General features: G+C 36.7%; 1 protein-coding gene across 2 annotated transcripts in view; it reads right to left on the bottom strand.

The window, feature by feature from the left end:
* Positions 1–13361, bottom strand: part of LOC149076631 (U4/U6.U5 small nuclear ribonucleoprotein 27 kDa protein-like) — a 148916-nt gene that overhangs the window by 116802 nt on the left and 18753 nt on the right. For both annotated transcript variants that reach the window (XR_016194080.1, XM_089244244.1), the window contains exon 3: positions 3029–3097. Coding sequence is in view for 1 of the 2 variants with exons in the window: in XM_089244244.1 (XP_089100370.1) it covers positions 3029–3097 (69 nt within the window). In the remaining variant the exon portion in view is untranslated. The remainder of the gene's footprint in view (positions 1–3028; positions 3098–13361) is intronic.

A 13361-nucleotide genomic window follows, 5' to 3' on the forward strand; every position in this document is an offset into this window, starting at 1 on the left:
CCTCTCGATAGGAGGCTCTAGGTTAGAGAGCAATGTAGGCATGTGTAGTGCTTTCAATGACTTTTTCGCATCGGTTTTTAATGGAGATAATGATATTCGATATATGGGTGTTGCATGGAGTAATAAAACCCTCAACGATATTCAAGTAGAAGACGTGGAGGTCCTAAATCTTCTAAGAAATGTATGTGCAAGCAAAGCACCAGGACCAGATGATATCTATCCCAGGGTTCTCAGGGAATGTGCTAATGAATTGTTGGGGCCAGCACACAGTCAGATATACAGGAGTAGTGTTGCTGAGGGTATCGTCCCAAGGGATTGGAAACTTGCTAATGTTGTTCCGATATTTAAGAAGGGTAATAGAGAAGCTGCGTCCAATTATCGTCCAGTGAGTTTGACGAGTTCCCTCTCGAAATTTTGGAAATTATAATCAAAAGGCAGTTTGTGAAGTGGATAGACGAGAATAATGTATTGTCGGATAATCAGCATGGGTTCAGGAAGGGGAAGTCATGTGTAACTAACCTCCTTTGCTTCTATGATCACGTGGGGAAAACTTTGGGTAAGGGTAAAAATGTAGGTGTTGTTTACCTTGATTTCCAGAAGGCATTTGATCGTGTCCAACATGGTAAACTCTTGAAGCGTTTACATGCGATTGGAATTGGGGGCAACTTGCTGAATTGGATAGAATCGTGGTTAAGAGATAGGTCGCAACGAGTTATGGCAAACGGGGAGTTCTCTGGTTGGACTGAAGTCACAAGTGGAGCTCCTCAAGGAAGTGTCCTTGGCCCATACATTTTTCAGTTTTTATCAATAAACTCTATCAGGGAATCGATGGGATTACTAGCAAATTCACAGATGATGTGAAGCTAATGGGGGTAATCAGGAATCAAAACGATAGGGAGTTGCTCCAGACCAACTTGAACAAGATTGCAGCATGACGTTGAATGAATGGAGCATGACGTTTAGCATTGATAAGTGCATGGTCGCTCATTTTGGTTCGAACAACCCACGGTTCTCTTATGAGTTGAATAGTGTCACTATCCCGGATGCAACTAGAGTCACCGATTTGGGAATTCTCATTGACGAGCGGCTTAGGTTTTCTGAACATTGTTCAGCGGTGGTCAAAAAAGCGAATAGAATGCTTGGTCTCATTTTCAGAAGGGTCTCTTCGCGTTCTCCTAAAGTCATTCTTCCGCTTTTTCGAGGCTTAGTTCGTCCTGGACTGGAGTATGCTGTAAGGTTTTGGAGACCATACCTACAGAGGGACATAGACTTGGTTGAAGGGGTGCAGAGAAGAGCTATGCGTGTCCTCATTAGCACACAGGGCTTGAGTTATGAAGAGAGACTTCATTTTTTGAATATGTTTACATTGGATGAACGCAGGTGTCAAGGAGATACGATTGAAGTGTTCAAAATTTTCAACGGGATGGATAGGATGGACCATGAACTTTTAGTACACCGCCAATCGACTGCTTTTACAAGGGGACACCAGTATCGATTGGTGAGGGACAATGCAAGGCTATGGTGTAGCAGGGAATTTTTCTATAATAGGGTTGTTAATAAATAGAACAGCTTACCCCCGGAGGTAGTAAATTGTAACACAATTCACACGTTTAAAAAGAAATACGATAAACATGTTGGGGTAAATCGAGAAGCTATCCATACTTAGAATAAGACGATCATAAGTATTCTTTATGGGCATTGTATAATATTTTATCATGTGTATATATTGTTTATAATGTTTCTAATTACATTTTTAATTGGGTTGTTTTTTTTTTTGTAATACATGACATCCATATTTGTTATGGGCATCTTTTTCTCAACCACCTCGCTGGGCATTTTGCCTGTTGTGGTGTTGTATTTGTACAGATTTTCCTGGTGATAAACCTGCAGGAACCATCGACTCTACTCTATGGTTCACTTCTGGGAGGAAAAAATACTTGTCATGCCGTTTCTTGGTTTTTTTCCGCCATCTCCTTCCGATGCAAGCCTCGTATGATGTTGCCATTTGATTTGGAACGTAGCCACCAAATCACCCATCTCCGAAAGTGGTCTCGTCTCTCATCCGCTGCTGCCACCTGGATTTCGTTATCGAAGTGCATGTATAATATTTTATCATGTGTATATATTGTTTACAATTTTTGTTAATTGCATTTTTAATTCGGTTGCTATATTTTTGAAATATATGACATCAATATTTTTATGGGCATCTTTTTCTCAGCCACCTCGTTGGGCATTTTGCCTGTTGTGGCATTGTATTTGTATTTGTAAGCGCCTCTATTCTGGTATTGCAATTAAAGTTTGAATAATAAAGATTCCTGCAGAAAAAAAATTCGTTTGAAGATTAGTTTACCAAAAAATATTTTGATTATTTAATAAGAATTTTTATTATTTAACCCGAAATATAATTTTATTTAATTTTTTTTCAATTTTTTCCCTCTTCATCAAACTCAACAATTCGTAATTAGAATCCAGAAATCCTGTAAACATTTTAAAAATCCAGCATTGTCGAACCGAATCGGAGGAGTTGGCAGGTCTGAAGGCTATATAAGGTTTCCAGAATAAATTAATAAGACTGATATTAATTTATATTTTGTACTGAATGAATAAACGAATAAGAATAAAATATGATTAAAATTATTTCTACTGTAGCAAATGCGTTTTGTCAAGAAATTTGATGACATTAGTAAAAACCGAGCATTAACTTATTGCTCCAATTAATTTTATATTATGTTGAAGACGTAATTAATAACATAATTACAGATATTTCCTAGATTTTCCTGCCAGTTCAGAGGTTGCTATCACTTTTGTACTACAACAACATGGTTTGCAGTGCAATTCTTAAATTTTTCGAGCTGCTTATTCTAATTTTACAGACATGGTATCCCATAAACTTCAATCGATCTTGTAAACTTCAGATTATTGAGACTCCACTGTATGTTGATGATACACGCATATTCATTGGCTGAAAAAAAAGTGACAGAAAATATGTTTTTCACCATTGAAACTGAAATACAAATAAATCAAGTACCTCTCACTCTTCTGTCTCGATCCCTTTCTCTTACTCTGTCCCGATCTCTAGATCTGCTTCTATGTCGTTCTACATGAATGGAAAAAATTGCCATTTATGGAAGTAAAAAAAATTAATGACATAAGCTAATCTTACAATTCAATTTTTTAAATGAAAACATCAACACAAATCACAGTGAAACCATAGGTGTCCCCTCCCTATCAGCTGGCAAACATTTTTTTTAAGACTAAGGCGTAAGAATATGAAACATGCTACGAAGAAAAACTACCACAAATGTTCAAATAGTATTGCTTGCAATGATGTTTTCTACCATGAGAACGATGGAATTTGATGTGGGACGTAATGATTTGGTATTATTCTAATAAACTTCACATTCAAAATATTATCTTTGAATTAATGTTTCAATAGAATGTTCTTTTTGTGCCCATAATTCAGAAGTGGGATTGATGTCATATCAGATCAAGATCAATAGTGAACATGCGATGAATTAATTTGACTTTCAAAGAGACTAAACAAGGTAATGGTACACCACAAGATTCGACATGGTTTCGAGTATACAATCTCCAGATAAATATTTCAACGACATGGTGAAAAACGATTCCTGGCCCTTCCATGATCATTGTTCAGGCCACTAGATTACAGCAGTATACTATTGGCGAGCGGCTGTTGCCTTGGGCAGCTGCGTGACCGTGACAGTGAAACAGAGCGCCAGACCCATTTTTTAACAAATGGTCTACATCTCCATCATTGTGACCACTATTGGTGTGGTCGATTAAAGGGCTTTGGGTTATAATATTTTTTTTTTTTAATATTTTTATAATTAATTACTGCAATTTTGCAGTTCCCCAGGAAAAGCTTATTTAGACTTATCTTGTCACTATTTTTTTATGCACTCTGTCATCGCACGCAGGATCCATGTTAGGCAACTCGCCATATCGTCCATCTTTTTTTTTTTTTTTTAAATCTTTTGAAACCTTTTGATTTTCTCTCCAACTTCCCTTCTTGTATCATTGGTTTTGTACTTTTCTTCATCTTTCTCTCCAATATCATTCAATATCAAAATAATTCTGATATTTTTCTCATTTCCCATTTTACCCTCAATTCTTTTTTTTTTCTCATGAATTCTAACATGAAATAATACAATCTGCAATTATATTCAAAACTACAAAATTATATATTACAAAATTATATTCTCAAAAATATTAACATTGATTATGCGGCTATATGCGATTATCTAACATATTTACTCTTCCATTTGATTATGCATAATATAATTAATATAATTGATCTAACTCTTACCTAGTGTTAGATCTATTCAACTCTTTACCAATAATTTCTCTTAATTGGCAATACTGACTATTTACAAAATGAAAATAATTAGTGACACTGGTTATATATTTTACCAATTTTTGCTATAGTTAAAAACCTTAAAATCCTGTCACCACTTACCTATTTACTGAACTTCCTAAATGTGTCTCCATTAGACCTCTCTCTCTCTCTCTTTCCCCCCCCCCTTAAAACTCACTTCTGTACTGAATCATCAACACATTTTTCGGTCTTAGATGTCTCATTCTTTTATCATGGTTGTATGCAACTAATTCTTGGAAATGTTCAATATTTGAATTTTCCAGCCTATTGAAAAAGTTTTCTGCTGTTCTTTTCACATATTTGTTAATAGATTCCACATTCAATTCTTTATGTAGATCTATTATCTTAAAATACTTTGGTGCTCCTGTGAACCTTCTCAGAACTTTATTCTGAAACACCTGTAGTGTATAAATATTTCCTTTTGAGGCATAAGCCCATGCCGGAGCAGCATACAGTAAGGATGGTCTAATTACTTGTGTATACATTAATATTTTGTTTTTTATGCTTAACTTTGTTCTGGGATTGCAGAATCTCAGAATTTGATCAATATTTATTGTGGCATGTTTAATTCTGTTTGCAACATGTTTTTTTTAATTCAATTTGTTGTCCATGTATACTCCGAGATATTTTATACCTTCAGAAGGGTAGATCATATGTCCCATGATGTTAACAAAAGTGTTTGTGGGTAGAACTCGAGAAGAAAACCATACCATTTCACATTTTCCTGGGTTTAACTTTGCTTTGTTGAAATAGTTCTATTGTTCAATTTTATATATTTCATCTTGAACCATTTTTAGTGCCTTTTGTGGATCATCGTCTGATGTCATCAGGATTACATCATCAGCATACATACATCCATGAATATGTTGTGAATGTATGAACTCAAGTTGGACCCCTGGTTAATTCCTGCAGTTATTTTTCCCACTCTTGATTTTTCTTCTCCAATTTGCACTTGAAAAATTCTATTTGAAAAATATGATGATAAAAATTTGATAATAATTGGTGGATATCCTCTGGTTAGCATTCTGTGAAGTAGGCCTGCTTGCCATATGCAATCAAAAGCCCTGCTATAGTCTAATGCCACTGCTACTGTATACTTTTTTTTTTTATTCTTGCCCTTTAAACATGTTCTATTATCCTTAGTAGTTGGTGGCATGTTCCATGCATGGTCTTGGAACCAAATTGTTCTATACGACCTAGCTTGAGTCGATTTGTAGTTTCCACAATTCTCGTTATCGATTTTTCCAACAACTTGGACAAATGCGGTAACAAAGCTATTGGCCTGTATGAGCTAGCTTCTTCTTTGGGTTCCCAGCTTTGTGTATTACTTTTATTATTGCTTTTTTCCACATGCTTGGAAAGTATGCTATTCCCATGATTAAATTAAAGGCATTTGCTATTGATATAATGACATTTGGTGTGATTAATTCTATGGCTTTTGATTTGTTATTTTCTCAATCATATCCTCCGCTTCTTCTTCTTTTGTATCTTGATTTGGTATGAGGATCGGAGCCTGTTGTAATTTTTCTTGGAATTTCTTCCAATTTGTAATTTTATTTATGACCATTTTGTGCAATATTGAAAAGTCCATAATTATTTTAACTGGCAGATGGTCCGAATCCAGTTCATTTAGCACTTTAGGTTCCACATAGATATTGAGTCTTTTGGATAACATTATGTCCAGTATATCTGGCTGATTTGTAATAATTCTTGGAAAAAAAGTTGGTTCTTCTGTTGTATGCACTCTTATCCTTTCTGCCTAACAGAATCTTTTGAGTATTTTTCCTTGGCGATTGTATTTTTTGCAGCCAAATGAAGTGTCCAGGGGTGCAAGCGCTCCTCATCTATTTCGGAGCTGCAAATTTCATCTTTGGAGCAGAAATTTTGAAAATGGAGCAGAACTAAAAACGAACTATATCTGCAATATAAGGAGTAATTTTTCTGTGAAATGCCAAAAGTTTCGCCAAAAATGGTTGAAACAAATAATTCTAAATAAATTTCCTTCACAAATTAAAATCCATTTAAATTTTTTCTGAATTATCTTATGCCACTACTAAAACATGCATTACTGAAATGACGAATAAAAATTATTACTCTTTTCAAATTAAGCAACATGCATACTAAAAACCTAGGCAGCAAGAATTTCTGCTGCTTGAACACCAAAATCTTATTCATCCTGATATAGCAAAAAAAAGTGCATGCAGAATATAATAAGGGTTTCCGGGGAAAAAAAAATTAGCTTCTCACAGAATTTAAAGTAATTATTAAATTTAAAAGCAAAATGCAAAAAACGAGAAAAATATAAAAATACCTTATTTACTTAAACAATTTCTCAACCTAATAGCATGTTAATAGATTACGAATCACAAGTCGCTTTCAGAAGTTCAGCATCTCAATGATAATTTTTTTCAAATTTTTCACGCCCTTGAACATAAGATTTTGTATGTCTTATTCCATTAAAGCATTGGATGGACAGATTTTTCAATGTTCGAACAGACTTTTATTTATTTGTTAACAATGAACTCTCTTTCACTGTCTGCATTACCATGTGCTAAAGAAAAAAAGCCTTCACCAAAACTGGCAAAATTCTGAAATTTTGGGCTGCTTTCAAGGTCACAAAGTTTGAATATGTCTGCCCAATATCTATCTATCTATTCTCTGAACTGATTTCACTTCTTGTAATTCTTTGCATTGTAGTGTAACCCATTCATCACACATAATTAATAGTTCTGTTGGTGATACAATGTTAAACAACATCCCAGCAATACGCGAGGGAGTAATGTGACATCCCAGCAATGCACGAAAGGGAGTGCAAAAAACAAGAAAGAGTGCAAACGTTTCGTTCTCTCCAACATGTTTTGAAAAGGTAGGACATTAATATAAAAAATGTATTTCACAGAAGTTATGTAAAATGAGCACATGCTCCTAGTACAAACTCCTTCCTTTGACTATTGTTAAGAGCATGCCCCTCCCCCACCAATGCAGTGGCGGACCATGCGGCCATATTGGGCGCCGCTCTAGGAGGGGTAGCAAATGGAGTGGAAAGGGTGAAAAAAGCTTTGTTTACCAAAAAAAACGCCGTCAGTAGAGCCAAAAACAGGTTCCGCATGGGTAGAAATTTTTTTCCTCGAGCCGCCCCTGTGTGTGTGTTCACCAAATCCGGATTTTCGCAATGCAAATTGTCACGACCGGCAACCGCCGACGATAACCACATGACCGCATAGTGGCTAGATAACAAAACTATGAACATTTTAGCTGGAGTTTTTACAGATTCCATTTTTTCCCAATGAAAATGTCGGTAATTTAAACGAGTAAACCAATCCCCTTTTCGATGTATGTATGCCGTCTTTGAACGCAGGTTGGCAGCCGCGAAATTACCGTTATTTTCAGTATATAACCAGTAGGAGAAAAAACGGTCTCCGAAATCGGAAAATTCGGCATATTCATTCAGGGACTTTGATAGCCCACCGGTTAACCAATAACAGTATAGGACTTTATACTTCAAGGTAGTAGAACTACTTGCCAAGGTCAAGAGATAACGCGATTGTGGTAGATGGTGGGAAGTGAAAAAAAATTCGGACAAATTTCCCCCTCCGTATCTTTTTCCGTGTCTTGAAAAGACCGCGTCCCGTGAACAAAATTTTCATGCTTTTTTTTCCTAAATTCCGGGTATTTGACGCACTACAGTGCATTAGCGGTACCTCCGCGAACCACAAACAAGAATTGGCGCAAATGTGCAGAAATTCGGCGCCTTGGCGCACCATGTAGCAAGAGAACCGTTTCGGCGCAGTTTGGTGCAATTGGCGCAGCTCTTGCACCCCTGAGTGTCTTTACAGTTAAAATCACCCATTATTACAGTCCATAATTTCCTTTAAGAGCCCAAGATCTATGGGATTACCTGGTGGTTTGTAAATGGCTGTAAATCTTATCAGTTTTTTATCATTGTACTCAATGTCCGCTGTTATTGTCTCTGTGGTTGAGGAGTCTGTTGTGTTTATTTTTCTATAATTAAAATTAGTTTTGATATATATCGCCGCACCTCCTTTCCTTCCATCTACTCTGTCTTTTCTCACGCAATTACAGTTCGGGATATTTGCCTGCCATCCTGGTTTTAAGTGCGTTTCACTAATGCAACAAATATCTGTTTTCCTATCTGTGAGTAATTCTTTCAATTCTGCTATTTTATTAATTAGTCCATCTGCGTTCCAGTGTATAACCTCTAAAGGTCTGCTCTCGTTGTTCATTGTAAAAGTACTTCTGTAATTTTCTTAAATGCTTCTGCAAGAATTTCTTTTTTTGCTGCATGATTTTGTGTAGCCAAAAATTTCCATATATATTTCATAGCTACTTTAGATATTTTTTCTATGATAAAGTTCAAATTGTTTATATTTTCTCCATCATATCTTTCCTCCTCCCATTCTCGTCTTTCTTTCCCTTCCACTGCTGCCCTTGCTTCTGATAATTCTGTATCCCTTGCTGCTAGTCTATCAGCATTTTGTTTTTCTTTCCTGCATTCCCAGAAATCTGCTTTACTGACTATTCTTTTTTCAGCATTCCCTGCATTTTCTTGCTTTTTTTCCTGTCTTGTCAAGGTATTCTTTTTCTTTTGCCAATTAGGATTTATCCATACTTTGTAATTTTTCATATTTGCTATATCTTTTCGATTCTTTTCCCCTTGTTTAATTTGACTTAGTGATCGAAAATTGCTTGTTTTTGATCCCATCCATCCTGGAGCTTGATTAGTTCTTACTGGGATTCTTGTTATATTATTTGTGGTTCTTCTCCAATCTCTTGTTGTATTGCTTTTTTCCCCTTGATCATACATTCTCTGCCCTCTATTTCTTGGATTCATTTTGCATCCTGACCAAGCACTGATATGATCCCCTAGGCAATTCGCACACGAACCCGGTCCATCCTCTTTTTTTCTTGGAGCACTCATGGGTCAGGGTCATGTGACCTTGGCCACATTTCATGCATCTGGCTGTATTATTACAGCTGGCCTGGCTGTGATAGAACCGCTGGCATCGAAAACATCGAACTGGTCCCCCACGCCTTTTAAATGTCTCTACTCGAACTGCCATGTTCAGAGGACTATCAAGTCTGAAAATTTTCTCATTGTTTTTATTTTTAGGCATCTCAATGACAACCATTGGTAGTTCCTTTTTGCTCCTAAAGCTCACCAGTCTATTTATTGAGTCAATTTCAAAATCCAGAGCTTCCAAGTTCTCTTGGATTATTTCTGTGGTACATGAAACATGTATATTCTTTATCACTACTTTTATTGACTCTTTTTCCTTCAATTTGAAGCTGTGAAACTCATATCCATTGGTATTTAGAAACTGCTTGACTTTTGCCCAGTCCTTGATACTCTCCACTTGCAGCACCCAGTCCCCTCTCCTTTGAATTCCTTTAAAACCTTTTTCACATATCTCATTAAGTTTATTTCTCAGTGTTATCCAGTTTTCCAATTGAGTCAGATATATGTCTGGAGGTTTATATTTTCTCCTGTCTGCTTTTTTTGTTCCTTTCTTAAGCATAGTATGGAAACCATTTTTTTCTTCATCTCCTTCAGTATTTTGATCACTTTCATTGCTTGAGGATTCCGCTTCTTCCAGCTGTTTGAACGAAAATCCAAATTTAGCACTACTCCTTGATTTATTTACCTTCTGACTATCATTTCCTTGAAAATCATTATTGCTATGATTTTTCCCAACTTCATTACTACTTTCTTCGAAGTTATGCTCACCAAGTCCAGAATCATATGTTAGCACCACACTGTACTCTTCTCTTTTTGCTCTACTCCAGTTGCCTCTGCAATCTCGTTCACTTCTGCTGACTCCGCCCCTGCTTTGCTGGTTAAAGCCATGTAGCTTCCCAAAGTGTGCGTGTTTCCCACTATTTTTTTACTTTTTTCACTAATTGTGACACTTTCCTCATTTCGATTGCACTGAATATCAGTTAAAGTCTCATTTTTTTCTTCTACGAGACACCCTTTAATTTTTTCACTGTTATTTCTTTGTACCATAATATATATGAGAAACCCTTTGGACTAAATACACCCTTAGACTTACCTGTTTCTCCCTCAGATACTGACTCTGAGCTTGAGAATCGTACCTCTGAAAATACATTATCACCCTTAACTACCTTAGATTTTTTCCTGTCTTACTTACCTGAAGTTTTGTGACTACACTCATTTCTAAAAAAATGTTACTACTTTGTTTACCAGATCCATTTGTTTTTTTAACATACCTCTACTACTATTAGATTCATTACACTTATAATACAAATCAATCAACCTTCTGATCCTTACAAGATCAATGCATGTAGAACTTCCAATAGGCAATTGCTCTTCATATTGCCTATTTAATTCAACTACTAATGTTTGAAAACAATCAAACACAATTTCATGGAAATTATCTGCGTTCTGTTTTTCATACCTGGCAACTGTAATCAATTTTGACCAAGCAGCCTTAACATTTACCGACGGCGAATGACCGAGTGCGCATACGAAATCCCTTTCCATTTTAAACTATTTTCCGCCAAAATAGAGATAATCGTCGGGCGCTCTGAATAAATGTAACACTTACCCTTTCGAAGCTGGAAACCAGTCAGCTCCCTCGATGTCTCACAGTCACTATCTCCTGTACCAGACGACGATATGAAGCTATCTCCCTTACCGGACAACACTATGAAGCTTTCTCCCGGCGACGGCTTCCTCCGTTCCGCGCCTCGCCCTTCCACTACAATAGTTGCCACTTGCACGCTTCTAACTAGAAAGCCCAGCCTTCTGCCTGAGCTCTCTGACGATGGGTCAGAGTTATTTTCGTTTGAATTTAAATTTGGCCTGGACTTGTGTAGGAGGAAAAAAAATTGTGACTTGCTCAGTCCGCAATCACTACATAGCGATCAAACAGACAACACAAGGCTCCTGTCATTTCCCGCATATAATGTTTCAATAAAATTCATGTTTTGTTAATATTAATATTGTAATTGTTCTTTTATTATCAATGATTCACTCCGCAGAAGTTTGTAGTTTTACCTGAAACTCATCCTGAAAGTCATGCCACAAGATCGTGAACATTTATGGTGCCGAAACCCGGGATCGAACCAGAGACATTTAGATGGAGTCCTTGGTAAAGAAACGAAGCTTAGTAAGAGGCAAGATCAGGAGGCTTAGCAACATTGTCAAGCCGAAAGTCAACAGCGAGGAAAGCATCTAGTGAATTACCGCATTGTCCATCTTTTTTTAAAGGGATTTGTTTATATTTTACTGTTTAATGTAATCGTTTTTGACGAATGAAGCACTTTGATTTCTTAAGTATGAAAAATGATTTTAAAGCTTCATTATCGATTCTTTCAGGCCAACCAGAACATACTTCAAGACCATTCCCAAAATTGGGTCATTGCAAGTTGCCTTGGCAATATCTGAACTAGTTATCGGCAAATCCTCACAATATGAAATCTTAAATACATCAGATTGTGCATCAGTCTCAGATTCTACTGGAGCACGAGATAATCCATCAGCATTGGCATGATGAGAATTCTTTTTGTACTCAATAGAATACTTGAATGAAGATAACAACAAAGCCCACCTCTGCAGCCTAGCTGCTGCAATTACAGGGACACCTTTGTCTGGTGCAGAAATGCTTATTAAGGGGTGATGGTCAGTTACCAATACAAAAGGTTTACCAAACAGTTCTCATACAACCCCATCCCCCCCAAATAATCTTAAAAACTACACAATTTCTGCTTTGGCAAAATCATTAATTGTGATATACAACATTTGTAATATTTGATAATATATCAATGGTGGCTGATGAATCAAAATGAATTACATGAATTTTGTTGATAGGATTTGGTAAAAAGTAGAAAAAGTAAGACAAAACTGAGAAAATAGGACAACGGTAGAACATTTTACCAAAAAATAGGAAAATTAGGATGAGTGGGAGCCCTGCATGTGGTGCTGGACTGACTCTACTATAATTCTAGTCTGGGTCTCTTCACACAGATGGAAGACGTTTTTGGCTCATCAAGTCACAAAAATTAAGCATCTCCTCTCTGAGAGTCATTGCAATTACATTGGCAGAATCAACAATCCCACTGATTGTGCCATGAGGAATACCAGCCAAGAAATTAAAGACATTTCCCCTATGGTGGTATGGTTCAGAGTTCCTCTCCAAGCCAGATCAAGATCAGCTTGCAGGCAAACCTGTGTTAAGCAGAGCCGTGGATGAGAAGTTCTAACTAAGAAGAAAAATGCCTCTTGTAATCAATGTGTTCGTAGGTATTGCACATGACATGGAAATTATCTACAAGTTTTCTTCCCTTAATTCTATTTAGAAAGTCACGGCATATGCCTTCAGATTCATTGACAACTGCACCTTAAAAAGAACATAGCTTTCCCTCACTACTCAAGAACTGAAGTGTTGTGATCTGACAACACTCCAGACTAATTTGCATATAAACGAGTGTGCAGCTACTGTCATGCCCACTTTGAAGCATATATATTGTTGCTAATCCAATGTGATCACTGCTACTTCTGCTTAACTATGTAACTTACTATATACTTGTTATACAACCTATGACAATAAGGTTCGGTGAATAGTCCTGTAACATTAACGTAGATGAAATGTTAACGAAAGTTACCTTTTCATCTACTGTCCTTCGAAATAGTCACTTCCCATTACTATGCACAGCTGAGATCTCCTATACATGTCCTGGAAACTTTGCAAGAAGTCTTCTTTTGGGATGGAGTTCAAAAGCCTCATCACGTTTCGTTGGATGTCAGGAATATCGTCAAATCGCTTTCCTTTCAAAGCGAGTTTGAGTCGTGGGAATAGGAAGAAGTCTGGAGGATTGAGATCTGGCGAGTATGGTGGATGTTCAATTTGCACCACCCCCTTTTTTGCCAGGAACTGTTTGACGATATTGGCTGTGTGAGGGTGAGCATTGTCGTGAACAAGAA

This window comes from Pholcus phalangioides, unplaced genomic scaffold (assembly GCF_987345545.1).
Source record: "Pholcus phalangioides strain wild (caught in Gottingen) unplaced genomic scaffold, Ppha-v1.0 ptg000015l_1, whole genome shotgun sequence".
Classification (NCBI taxonomy): domain Eukaryota; kingdom Metazoa; phylum Arthropoda; class Arachnida; order Araneae; family Pholcidae; genus Pholcus; species Pholcus phalangioides.